Source organism: Sciurus vulgaris (genome assembly GCF_902686455.1).
Source record: "Sciurus vulgaris genome assembly, chromosome: 5".
Lineage (NCBI taxonomy): Eukaryota > Metazoa > Chordata > Mammalia > Rodentia > Sciuridae > Sciurus > Sciurus vulgaris.
In genome coordinates this window covers 131710235-131723379 of record NC_136465.1, presented here as the reverse complement: position 1 = coordinate 131723379, position 13145 = coordinate 131710235, and the positions used below count along the sequence as shown (strand labels likewise).

Sequence of the window (13145 nt, the reverse complement as noted above, 5' to 3'; positions counted from 1 at the left end):
ATATATCATAATTTGTTTATCCATCCATCAGTTAATGAACACTTGGATTGTTTCCAGCTTTCTGCTATTGTGAGTAGTACTGTCATGAACATCATGTATAAATGTTTGTTTGAATATGTTTTCAATATGTTTAGATATATACTTAGGAGGTGAATTGATGGATCATATGGTAATTTTATATTTAATTTTCTTAGTAAACACTAAACCATTTTCCACAGTGGCTGCACCATTTTAAATTCTTATATCCTTACCAACACTTGTAATTTTCTGTTTTGCTTGTTTTTATAGCTATCCTATGGGTGTGATGTGGCATCTCATTATCACTCTGATTTGCATTAGCCTAATAACTAATGTTGTTGAGCATATTTTCATATGTTTATTTACTATAAGTAATCTTTTACACTTTTTTTCACCCCTTTGTATACCCTGGAAGTCACTCTCTACCAATTCATTAGAGTTTTTCTTGTTCCTTTTTGCAGCTGCATAGTACTCCATTTTGTGGAGGTACCATAGTTGATTTAGCCACTCTCCTTAGTATAGGCATTTGTGTCACTTCCAACATTGCTGCAATTAATGTATTGGCACATATGTGTTTTTTTAATTATTGGAGGTGTACATGAGTTGCCTTCCTAGAAATGAAATTGCTGGGTAAAAATTTTAGTTTATATGTAATTTTGCTGCATATTAATGAAGTTAGCAAGGAAAAATTCTGGCTCTCTTAAATAATCTAATGATAAGTAAAAATGTGGAAACATTTCTTAAAAGGGTTTTCAAAGGAAAGCCTAAGAGAAAGAAACAACCACATGGATTTTTACCATGAGGAAAAGAAACATGTAAAACTTACTTTTGCTTTTATCTTTTTGAAATGAGGTAATATTTTAAATGATAATAGCCTTGTCATCACTCAACAGCATTTTATGTTCTTAAAAGCAGGATTTTATGTTTTTATAGGATGTTGTGAGGTCTACTTGAAGCTGAGTCCTCTGAGTGTGCTTCATGTAACGCATTTCTGATTTTTTATTTCATCTAATTATCTATGAAGAAAACAGGATGAAGGGGAACATGAATCATCCCCAAATTATCAGGGTATATAGCGGGTAGTAAGGAGTAATGAGAGGAGGTATACTTAATCCTTCATTTAATTCCATTTTTCTCTCACAGAAATATTAAAATATATCAGAATGTGTTCTGAGATACCATCAAGCAGTGAATCTGAACATCCACACATCTATTATATGCTATTACTCTGCTGCTGGAAGTTAGTTATTAAAATTCCACTAAAGGACCTTCATAATTTAATCTTTACCAACTCTCTTATCCCCTCTCCCAGAAAAGCATTCAAGGTCAAGAACCCTGAGGCACCTTATGAGCCATAAAAAAGTCACCACCACCTGTAAACCATCCTCAAAGAACATTTACTGTGTCATCCTTTCATCGATGTTATTTAATGTCATCTTAAAAGGGGTGTGGGGTGCATCTGTCATTGGTCATGGGAGTGCTTGGTCTTCGTCTGTAATACAGTGATGCAGTGGGGTGGTGAAGAGGAAGTGGAAGGAATCATTTTCTTTCTGCTTCTCTCCAGTTTCAGGTATTATATTGCCATTTCCAGTGCAGTAGGCTCCTAGTCTAAATCTCCTTAAGGACAGTAAAAGAAAGAGGAAGAGAAAAGGAAAAAGAAAAGACGGTGAAAGGCAGTATTTCAGGTGGATTGGCTGGAGAGGCCACTCACACCCCTACTCCAAGTTCCTGATTTGAATTAGTGAAGGATGCAGAAACTCAGAAGAAAGGTATACACAGAATGCAGACAAAGCATCCTCAGTGTGCAAGGAATGCAAAGTCAGTACTCCGGGGTCTATCTGTCTTTCTGTTTTCCCAGAGTGCTATAAAACCCATGCCTCCCAGGAAAAAGATTGTATTTTAAAAACTATTACATGAAGGCTGGGGAGATAGCTCAGCTGGTAGAGTGCTTGCCTTGCAAGCACAAAGCTCTGAGTTCGATCCCCAGTACCTCAAAAAAAAAAAAAAAAAAAAAAAAACTATTACATGAAAACAATTCATATGAAATAGATAGGCTAAACATCTGAAAACAAGATGTTTACTTATTCATTCCACAGATATATTTGAGTGCCTACTAGATGCTAAGTACTTTGCAGGGCATTGAATATAAAACAATAATAATCATGGAGCCTGTCCTCATGAAATTCACATTCATGAGACGCAGTGTAGCCTTAGTGGACTCTTCTTAAACTTATTCATTCAATGAGGCACCATCTGAAGCACTTAATTTTCACCAGCAAACAAAACTGACAGCTCTCTACCCTTATGGAACTTCTAGTAGAATACAATAGGCAGACAGTAAACATGATAAATGTGACAATCACGTTGGTATATTCAAACTAGGTAAGCAGTGTGGATAAAATGCAAAAGCCAAGCAGGGTAAGGGGGTCAGGAGTGCTGAGGGGAGGGTCGTGGGGGCAGCGGCAATATGCAGTTTTAAGTAGGGTAGTGGGCTGCTGAGAAGACAATTGAGCAAGCTTGGAAGAAGTGAGGGAGACACTTGATTATCTAGAGAAAGAACATTCCAAGCAGGAAGGCTCACCGTCACCAAGCCTTTAAGCTGGGAATATGCCTGTTGTGTTTGTGATACAAAGGACAGAAGTGTGGAGGAGATGAATCCACAGGTAAGAAAAATAGAAAATGAGAGCAGGGAGGAAATGGGAGTAAGTCACCTGAGACTTTGCAGGCCATTGAAGGACTTGGGCTTTTACTCTGAGAAAAGCAGGGAGCCATTGAGGGGTTTCAGTCAGAGGAGTGACATGGCTTTCTTGGCTTACCTTGGATTACTCTGCTTTCATGTTAGAACAAACTGAAAAGAGCAGGTGAAAAAGCAGGAAGACCTGTTAGGAAGCTGCTAGAGTAACCCCAGAGAACAATGATGGGGGCTCTGAAGAGGGACGCAGGGGAGCTAGGGAGTGGGTGGGTGAGTAGACAGTGTGTTTTGAAGGTGGAGCCAACAGAGTTGCTGAAAGACTGGATCATGGTATGAAAGGCGGAGAGGAACTGAGGGTGACCGAGAGGTCTTTGCCCTTTGGAAAGCAGGAGTTTTCATCAACTGAGAGGGGAATATTTGCAGGCAAAGCATGTTTGAGGAAAAGGATCAGGAGTTCAATTCAGGGCCTGCGGGGTTTGAGGTATTCACGGGACTATCTGGAGTTAGGCGAAAGATCCGGGCTGGAGGTATAAATTTGGATGTTATGTCTGAAGTACATGGTTACCTATCTTCCCGCCCCGCCCTAAATGGTCCTGCCACCAAAATTCCTCCCATGACCTGGTCCTGTGCACTGCCCACCAAAAGGGCCCATGGCCTGGCTCTGCTAAGGTTTTACATAAAGTCTGGAACCTCGTGTTGATCCCTGAAAATGAGCCACATCAGGTGTTTGTCCAATCAACCCCACCTCTGAATGAAGGGAAGCTTGCTGATCTGAGACCTGCTCCCCGACACCCTCATTTGTGCACTCATGTGCTTACAATGTCAATCCAAACATTTTATTACATGTGATTAAATAAAATGAATATTATTTTAAAATATAAAATTATATGAAGCAGGGGGCTGGGGTTGTGGCTCAGTGGTAGAGTGCTTGCGTAGCACATGTGAGGCACCAAGTTTGAGCCTCAGCACTGAATAAAAGTAAATAAATAAAAATAAAGGTTCATCTGCAACCAAAAATATGTATTTTTTTTAATTATATGAAGCAAAAACTGAAGTTTCTCTTTTACTCCCTTACTCCAAACCCACTGCTCTATCAGTGCCTCTGTTAAGGAGCTATATTATGTAACAAACCTAAAAAGATGTCTGAAGAATGTTCAATCTATCATATTAGAGAACTCGAGTTAACAAGTGTTTTCTTCATTCTCACATGCACTTCACTACATAAGAAAACATGTAATTAGAGAAATGCAAATTAAAATCACCCTAAGATTTACCTCACTCCAATTAGAATGACTATTATCAAGAATACAAGCATTAATAGGTGGTGTTGAGGATGTAGGGGAAAAGGCACACTCATACATTGCTGGTGGGGTTGCAAATTAGTGCAGCCACTCTGGAAAGCAGTGTGAAGACTCCTTAGAAAACTTGGAATGGACCCACCTTTTGACCCAATTATCCCATTCCTCAGTTTATACCCAAAGGACTTAAAATCAGCATACTACAGAGATACAGCCACATCAATGTTCATAGCTGCTCAATTCACAATAGCCAGATTGTGGAACCAACCTAGATGCCCTTCAATAGATGAATGGATACAGAAACTGTGGTATATATACACAACAGAATATTACTCAGCCATAAAGAAGAATAAAATTATGACATTTGCTGGCAAATGGATGGAGGTGGAGAATATCATGCTAAGTGAAATAAGCCAATCCCAAAAAAACCAAAGGCCAACTGTTTTCTCTGATAAGTGGATGCTGATACATAATGTTGGGAGAGGGGAAGAAGGGAGTAACTTTGGATTGTGTAAAGGGAAATGAGGGGAGGGGAGGGAACTGGGGAAGGAAAGATAGAGGAATGAGACAAACATCATTACCCTATGTACTGTATGATCACACAAATGGTGAGTCTACATTGTGTACAGCCATAGAAATGAAAAGTTGTACCCCATCTGTGTACAATGAATCAAAATGCAGTCTTTAAAAATAAAAATAAATAAAATTTTAAAAATAAATAAAACATGTAGAGACATTCATATTTTTATACATAAAATTTTCTTATTTACCTATGTCTTCCCTTTACCCACACAGTGATATAATTTCTATCATTATCTACTATTGGTGGCAAAGTAGAATTTCAGAACCGCTTGGAATAAACAATTTATTTAGGTTTATAGGCCTCTTTTGTGAAATTGAACTTACATGTAATCTGTTGTATGTTGTAATATTTTTTTCTTTAGAAAATTGGAATGTATTTGAGCCAAGCAGTACCATCCACATAAGAAATGTCATTGATTATAGAGTGCAGGATACACTTTCAGCTAGTAATAACTCTAGATTCTAAGCTTATATCTCTAAAATAGAACAAAGTTTCCATAGCTTCCATTAGAAAAACAAAACCTTCAGAATTTGAACTAATGCCTTGCTGTTTTGTTGAGTTGGCAGTTACTCTGTGCAAGGAAAGCAATGATGACTCCTCAAATATCCATTCTCTTATGAGGTTAGAGCTGCAGCTGCAATAACTTATTCTTCTAGTCCTAGGGGTTTGCTATTTCTCCCCTGAAATCAAAGAGAATATTAATTGTAGAGGTATCCTACCCTGTTTGATTTGATTTGGGGCAGAATTCTAAGTCCAACACATGTATCAGAAAGTCCATGCGCTGGGGTGCCGCATGACTTATCCCAATCAGCTACTTGTGATGTGACTGTTGCTCACAGCAGGGCAGTCAGTAAACAGGAAAACCCAAGAAAGATCAGGGCATGAATTCTCAAGAAGTTTACTATGTAACTGGGCTAGTAAACATTTACCTGTAGGAGAAAAAGAGCATGTTGAGTACTTCTCAATTCAATTGAACCAACATGTTATGCTGTGGAAAAATAATAACTAATAACTGTTCTCTATATTTTACTCTGAATTTTTCTTGAGCCTTTGGCACTAACTCCTCTTATTTTTTTCTAGAGTGATCCAGCATATTGCAAAATGATTAAGTGCCAGAAACGTGTATTAACAGAAAAACTGAACATTAACTAGTCATATTGAATTAAACAACTTGTTTTATATGGACATGTGAGCTTTCACTATACTTTTAGTTTGCATCCGTTTTTAACTGGTGAAGTGTTCCTGTTTGCAGGGTAAGTAAAACATACCGAAATTTCATAGCACCCCACTAAGAAACATGTCACCTGAACAATTTTGAGAATCATTTGTTCTTTGTGAACAAAGAGACTCAAGGAACCAAGTCATGTCAGACTACTCTTCCCTCTTTCCCCTTCCCCTCTTCTCCCTCCAGTAGAGTTTTCCCCTGGGTCATATCTCATCATCCTTCTGAATTCCCTTCACCACCATCCAGTTCATACCAGAACAACCATAATAACCTTCAAACAAATTCCCCTCCCAAAGTCTCTGCCCACCCCAATCTACCATACATCCTTCCCATCAACTCAGATTTCTGCAACACAAGATTTTTTTCCAAAAACATTTCTATTCAAAAACATTTACCAATTCTTTATTTCCCATTTAATAATGCCTAAAAGTCTTAGGTTCCCAGAATCAGTTCCTCCAAAATACTGCAATTTCTGGTCTTTGGTTAATTTGAATACAAAGTTTCATTATTATGACTATGTTTACACAGTGAAAAGAAATTTGGCAAGAACTCTCTCACCTCAGTGGAGTAAATAAATAAGTGTATAACTGATGTGGAACTTTTTAAATGGCTGCTTCTCCCTTAGGAGATGATAGAGGCTACCTGCTTTGTTGTTATTGTTTTCTCATCCCCCTCTTCCTCTAAGGAACAAGGGTGATTTATCGTGACATCTATGGATGAATGTCAGTATTCCTGACACTTAGAAATTATCACTTTTTAATGGCTTGTCCTGTCACTGGAGGTTTACTGGAATCAAAGACAAATGTGCTTATGTGGACTGTTGAAAATCAGAGTGGTCAGAACCACATAACTGATGCTTGCTGTCAGGAGAAAATCTGACTGGTATTGTTATTCCACAGAGCTTTGAGATTGCCTCAGGGTTTATCACGTCATTTGCTACTAACTATAGAGATAAAATATTTGCCACAAAATTCTAGAAGTATGAACTTTATGCCAAATGATAACACCCCTCTGTCGCAGCATCCTGATAGAGTATCACTCTGTTCTTTATATGTCGTTTTACTTTTTACTTTTTATAATCAGGTTACTCTTAGGATCTTGAAGAATAGGTCTATTTTAAACATAAAAAATTAAAGTTTTCTTCAAAAGTTCTGTAAGATAAACTGCAATTTGGTGCATTGTTAAATTTTTGAAAAAAAGCTATAGCAGCTTGCCTCCTCTAAGGGGTTAATTTCTAAATGGCATCATTCCATACCTGTTAGAAATAGCCACCAGAGTCAAAGCTCAACAATGGGAGTTGGTCCAGTCAGTCAAATTATTATTGACTAATTTGCATTTAAAACTCTTTCCAACCATTAATTAGTCATTCCAGAAAAACAACCTGATGGTAGAAATTAACATAATTATCTCTGTTTAAAAATGAGATTGAGGCTGGTCACAGTGACGCAAGCCTGTAATCCCAGCAGCTCAGGAGGCTGAGGCAGGAGGATCGTGAATACAAAGTCAGCCTCAGCATTTTAGCAAGGCCCTAAGCAACTCAGTGAGACCCTGTCTCTAAGGAAAAGATAAAACAGGGCTGTGGATGTGGCTCAGTGGTTGAATGCCCCTGAGTTCAATCCCTGGTACCCCACCCCCAAAATGAGACTGATCAACCGTGCTTATGGTGCCCTACAGAGGAGGCATTTCAGAGCTACCACACATCCAATAGGAGATTCAGGAGTGGGAATTTTACAAAATACTTCCAACATTGCTATTTCATAATCACTGAAGCTTACATTTGCTCAAAGTCCCAGCATTGATCAGTCTTAAAATCTTTGTAAATGTAACATCAGATCCAATTAGCACTTTTCATGGCAACCCAAATAGAAGATGTGCAGCACTGTGTATATACTTTCTAAATATTCAAAAATTCCTTCAAATGTACTAACAGAAGGAAAATAGTGAGCATGCGATGATAAACAGCAAATACATATTGAATATCCATTATTTATAGGCCTCATACTGAAACCATAAAGAGCTGAGGCAAGAAATCAGACACCTACAACTCTGTCAATGATCTAATGTACTTACAGTCTGACAAAGGAACCAGCCAAATGCATATAAAATTTAAGAATACTTTAGAAAAAAATGTATATATATTTTTTACTTTAAAACCAGCATTTTATTTTATATCTTTCTCCATGACAATAGATGTTTTCTTAAAGTCATTTTCTTTTCATTTACAGTGCAATGATTGGTGCACAAGTTACTTTAGGAAGTTGGAAAGATCTCAGGAATTGGCCCTGAAATTAATTTTCTATTATTTAAAGAATGCTGCTGAACTGTCTCTTTTAAGAAAGGAGATAGGGGCCAGGCATGGTGACACATGCCTGTAATCCCAGTGGTTTGGGAGGCCGAGACTGGAGGATCACAAGTTCAAAGCCAGCCTCAGCAACTTAGCAATGCACTAAGCAACTCAGTGAAACCCTGTCTCTAAATAAAATACAAAAAGGGACAGAGAATGTGGTTTAGTGGTTAATCGTCCCTGAGTTCAATCGTTCAATCTCTGGTACCAACAAAAAAAAAAAAGAAAGAAAAAGAAAGAAAGAAAGAAAGATAGGTAGGTATAATCAATCTAGCAGAAAACATTTTGAATAATTTAAAATTTTCCTGGATAACCATAGAAAGATAACAAATGTAATGAATCAGTGTGCTACTCATTTCCATTACACTAAGCCATCACATATCATAATTCTCTATGGTCTTTCAAGACGGGGACACATTCTCTCTTTCTCTTTCTCTCTCTCTCTCTCTCTCTCTCTCTCTCTCTCTCTCTCTCTCTCTGTCTCTCTCTCTCTCTCTCTCTCTCTCTCTCTCTCTGTCTCTCTCTCTCTCTCTCTCTCTCTCTCTCTCACCTACTTATTGCTTTTAATGGAGAAACATTCTCAATACCTCTCGAATGAGTATAAATCCTGTTTATATTCTTGTCTGCCCCGATTTATGGCTTCATAAGAATTTATTCTTCCTTTCAATCTCAAAAAGACTGTTCTAATTCCCCTTTTGGCTGGTGGAGTCTCTTCAGAACACTTTAGAGGGAAATGGACCTTTCTTCCTTGATCCGAGGATGGAGTTGAAATGAATCTAACAGACCTAAACAACCCAACATCCTTCACGTCACCACAGATTTCTCATTCAAAGGGGTACTTTGGGCGGCAGGTGGAGTTATAATTATAGATGGAAAAAAGCAGCATCAGCAGCTGTCACTTCTGTTTGTTCCAGCTATCACTGTCATCAGTGGGCAAACTGGCATAAACAGGCCTCCACAAGTGGAAAAACATTTAACCCTTGTGCCTATTACACTCTGGATCCTCACGGTAGCCTAAGAACAGAAAGAAAGTCTGACTGTCCGTGAGCGAAGGGTGAGACCGAGAGTGCAGCACCGACCCCAGGGCACCTCTTCAGGGGGCGCCTGAAATTTGAAGATTTCCTTTCCTGTCGAAGACTCCAAATAACTAGGTTAGTGCCCAGAGTGACCTATGCATTTTAACTCTGACCTCTACTCTGCGAGCTTAGGTTTTTCTGACAGAGCCAAAGAGAAGGCTGAACTATTAAATCAAAGAAACATTATTTAAAACTACCATACCTGTGAGAACAAATTACGAAATGGGCTTTTTTTTGTGCTCCTCTCCCAATGTTGGCTGTGCTTACCTCATACAAATAGAAAAGGTAAAGATGGAAAAATGAAACCAGTTTTGTGGCATGAGTCCCATCCTTTCGTAATGCCTCTTACTTATGCCAAAGACCCTGGTTTCTTTATTAAAATCAGGGATGTTGGAAATGTTTGTGGGTTTTTTTTTTAAGTGCTGTGTCATTTATAGAGAAAATGGGTGAATAAGAGTTGTTTTCCCAGGTCTAGATAAAAACAAATTTTTTGTTTGTTTGTTGAAATGTACAATGCAGCTTGCTTTATGTGATAAACTGCTCTAGAATTTATTTATGAGTGTGTGTGTCTACTATACTTCTACCTAAATGCTCTATGATCTCAGTCTACATAACTCTGTAAGACTCTCCTCATAGATCCTCCTAAGAAGGCTAAGATTTCAGAGAAATTTCATTTTTATCTGCATGTCATCCATTTAGCCAGTAGTTAAACAGGATTTTCTAAGATTAGCTTTTGACCACCTATCTCAAAGCCTGACTATTGAACAGTTCAGTGACAAGTGATGGAATGTTAAAGAACTCACTGAAAATCAAGTTTTGGGGGCCCATTTTCATCCTATCCACATCCATGCAACAGACCCAGGTAGAAAGAATTTCATAATGGCCTCATTTTATTCAGCTCTAAACAGAAATTCAACCATCCCTGAGTATTTTGAGACTTTTCATGGGGAAAATGCATTTTTCTTAATACTACTGTTGCCCAAAATTTGGGCTGCCTTTGAAATATGCAGAGTGCTAACTATGCATTGAAAACACCACTAGACAGACACCCACTTGCAAATAAAGCTACCAAAAGTAACCCATCAATTAAGTTCCCATGAGGGCCTTGCTTCTTTTCAAAAATATATCCTGATTTGTAAGAGAGACATAACGTCCCTGTAGAAAGTTTAAAGTGAAGTAAGTACCTCTTTACATACTTTAGCAGATAGAGGCCCCAACAACAAATTCGGCCACTACTTTTGGAAATGTCAATTAATTTAGCATATCAATACCCTAAATCCTCCTAAATTATGAAAATATGATAGATAATAGTACAACATATCTCATATGCCTCTTATTCATTCAAATATTTATTGAGTAATAGCTATATAGTCTGAAAATATATTTAGAAAGGCAATTTAAACATTTCTAATATTACTCTTCCCAGAGACTCCTTTCTTCCCCTTCTCCACTGAAAGACCTAGCTTTGAGCTGATGGTTATCCCCAAGTTCCAAACTGTACAAACTGAGAAAGGTGGGGGATAGAAGAAAAGGCTATGACTGACTGGCTACTCGCTTGTTTCCTTTGAAATACAGATTCATGCCTAATCTTAAATGTAACTTTTTACTTGTCTTTTGTCTTCTTGCTCTTCTAGAAAAAACTATCCAAGATGACTGTCACTTACTCCAGTAAAGTAGCAAATGCGACCTTTTTTGGATTTCATAGGTTACTTCTCAAGTGGAGAGGCAGCATCTACAAACTACTGTACAGGGAATTTATTGTTTTTGCTGTTCTTTACACAGCAATAAGTTTGGTGTACAGGTACTTTGCTTTGCATGTCTCCTTAAATGACCATGAAATATTATGTAAGAATATAGTCTCAAAAATCCAAACCCTTTGGTTGCCGCTGACTTTTGCATTATGTAACCTCTTCCTTTGCATGAACCTTTGTGGTCTTCTCCACAGGAAAGGGTATTTTAATCCATACCCAATCATTTTTTAGGATGTTAAATAGACTTCAGCTCTCATAGTCAAGGGGCTCCCATTCCAGCCCCACATTAATTGGTCATGATGTGGTATTAGTTGAACTTCAAGGATATTATAGACATAAACTGGAAGATTTATACTTAGATCCTTACTATGAGATGAATTTGAGTAGGCCAAGTCCACAGAGAAATAATTAGGTGTAGTTCTTTCAACGGTGTCACTCATAGTTTGTGATTTGACAGCTTGCTGCAGTTCTGTATGTAATTAACATGTCTTTAATGGTGCATATTAGGCAACTTTCCTTCCTTTTGCCTGGAATGATGAGTTCTTAACCAGGACGGTACCCTTCAATCTTACCAGTGCCCCCTAGAGACTAATTTATCTTCTTTATGCCTTCTGATTTCAGGGCATGTTATGTTCACAAAAGGAGGTATTTATTCTTTGTAACATCACAACTTATGTCTGTCATATTGATAGACAATTTGATCAATATCATGCCCAAGAAATACTTTTATGACTAAAAATTATAGCACTAATAAAATTTTATCAGAATGATAAGGGGAAGCTTTATGAGTCTTTTTTTAATTAAAAATTGAATGTACACCTTTCTTCTCTGGAGGAAGCTAAAACTTGAAATGGGAAAGCTTAAGGTTTTTGAGGCTGTATTTCCACCTTTTCTATATACATTGGTTTCTTTTTCTTCTGCATACAGATAAACAAATTTGTGTATCATTGCTCTTACCTACATTCTTCCTTACAGCAATAGGACTCCATTTGGAGAAGAGGACATTAATTTATCTGGTTGATAATTATCCAAAGTAAAATGGAAAGAGCTATTTTGCTACATTTCAAAACTGCCATTCCAAACCTGTGTACAATTGATATAGATGTTGGCAAACTATCTTTAGAGGGAAAGTTTTACTAAAAACCTCTAAAAATTTTTTAAGATATGTTTTACATGATACTATTTTGACAATTTATTTGTCATCTAAGCCTTCAGAATATGAAATGGTGGAAGACACAATGAAGTCCCAGGATAATTATCTCATTAGTTTATTTTTACTAATGTGAGTTTATTGCTGCTGCTACTGCTTAGAATAGAAAATTCCTTAGAACAGTTGCAATGTTGCCAGAAATGTTCCCTGGGCCCCCAACTTCTCCCCTAGAGCATACCTATTCCCCTCAAAATTGTATGCACATATTTTTCCAAAGGCCAAAGAGAACTTACATTTATGTATAACCATTAGTTCAATGGTTACCCTTCATTTTTTTAAAGTTCAATTGTAAACATTTGTTAAAGTAGATTGTTTTATCTTAATCAAAATCAAAACTTTACCAAGAACTACAGGATGAGTTTGTCAAGAAAGTCAAACATATCTACATATCTATGGAAAACTATAAACACAGTTTCATTCTTTCTGTTTTTTATGAATTCTGTTATAAGCAAATAATTATACTTGACAAAAATTACAAGGAAGAACCAGAATTCATTAATTTGATTTTCTATTGTCAAAGGAAATTGATGAAATAATCTCTGTAGTATTTCCTAGCTATTAAAATTTCTTTCTTTCTTTTTTTTGGTACTGGGAATTTAACTAAGTAGCACTTGACCACTGAGCCACATCCCCAGTCCTATTTATGTATTTTATTTAGAGACAGGGTCTCACTGAGTTGCTTAGCACCTTGCCTTTGCTGAGGCTGGCTTTGAACTTGTGATCCTCCTGCCTCAGCCTCCTGAGCCATTGTGATTACAGGCATGCACCACCACGCCCAGTTAGCTATTAAAATTTCTATGTGACCATGTGGCCAGTTAGCTATAATACCAACTATTTTCAGTATGAGGCCATATGTTAAAAAGTTATTTATTTATATATGTAATACTTTTTAATGATATGTAGTATTATTATCCCCATTCACAAATAAGAAAACTGAGGCTTGCAAAG

The 13145-nt window shown here is 37.3% G+C and overlaps 1 protein-coding gene across 2 annotated transcripts in view; it reads left to right on the top strand.

Moving 5' to 3' along the window:
• Nucleotides 1–13145, top strand: part of BEST3 (bestrophin 3) — a 76562-nt gene that overhangs the window by 22111 nt on the left and 41306 nt on the right. The window contains exons 4-5 of one of the 2 annotated variants that reach the window (XM_079142209.1): nucleotides 9075–9311; nucleotides 10871–11037. In XM_079142209.1, coding sequence (XP_078998335.1) covers nucleotides 10886–11037 — 152 coding nt within the window. In that variant the 5' untranslated portion in view covers nucleotides 9075–9311; nucleotides 10871–10885. Of the gene's footprint in view, nucleotides 1–9074; nucleotides 9312–10870; nucleotides 11038–13145 lie in introns of those variants that run through there. The other variant, XM_079142208.1, reaches the window with a different exon arrangement.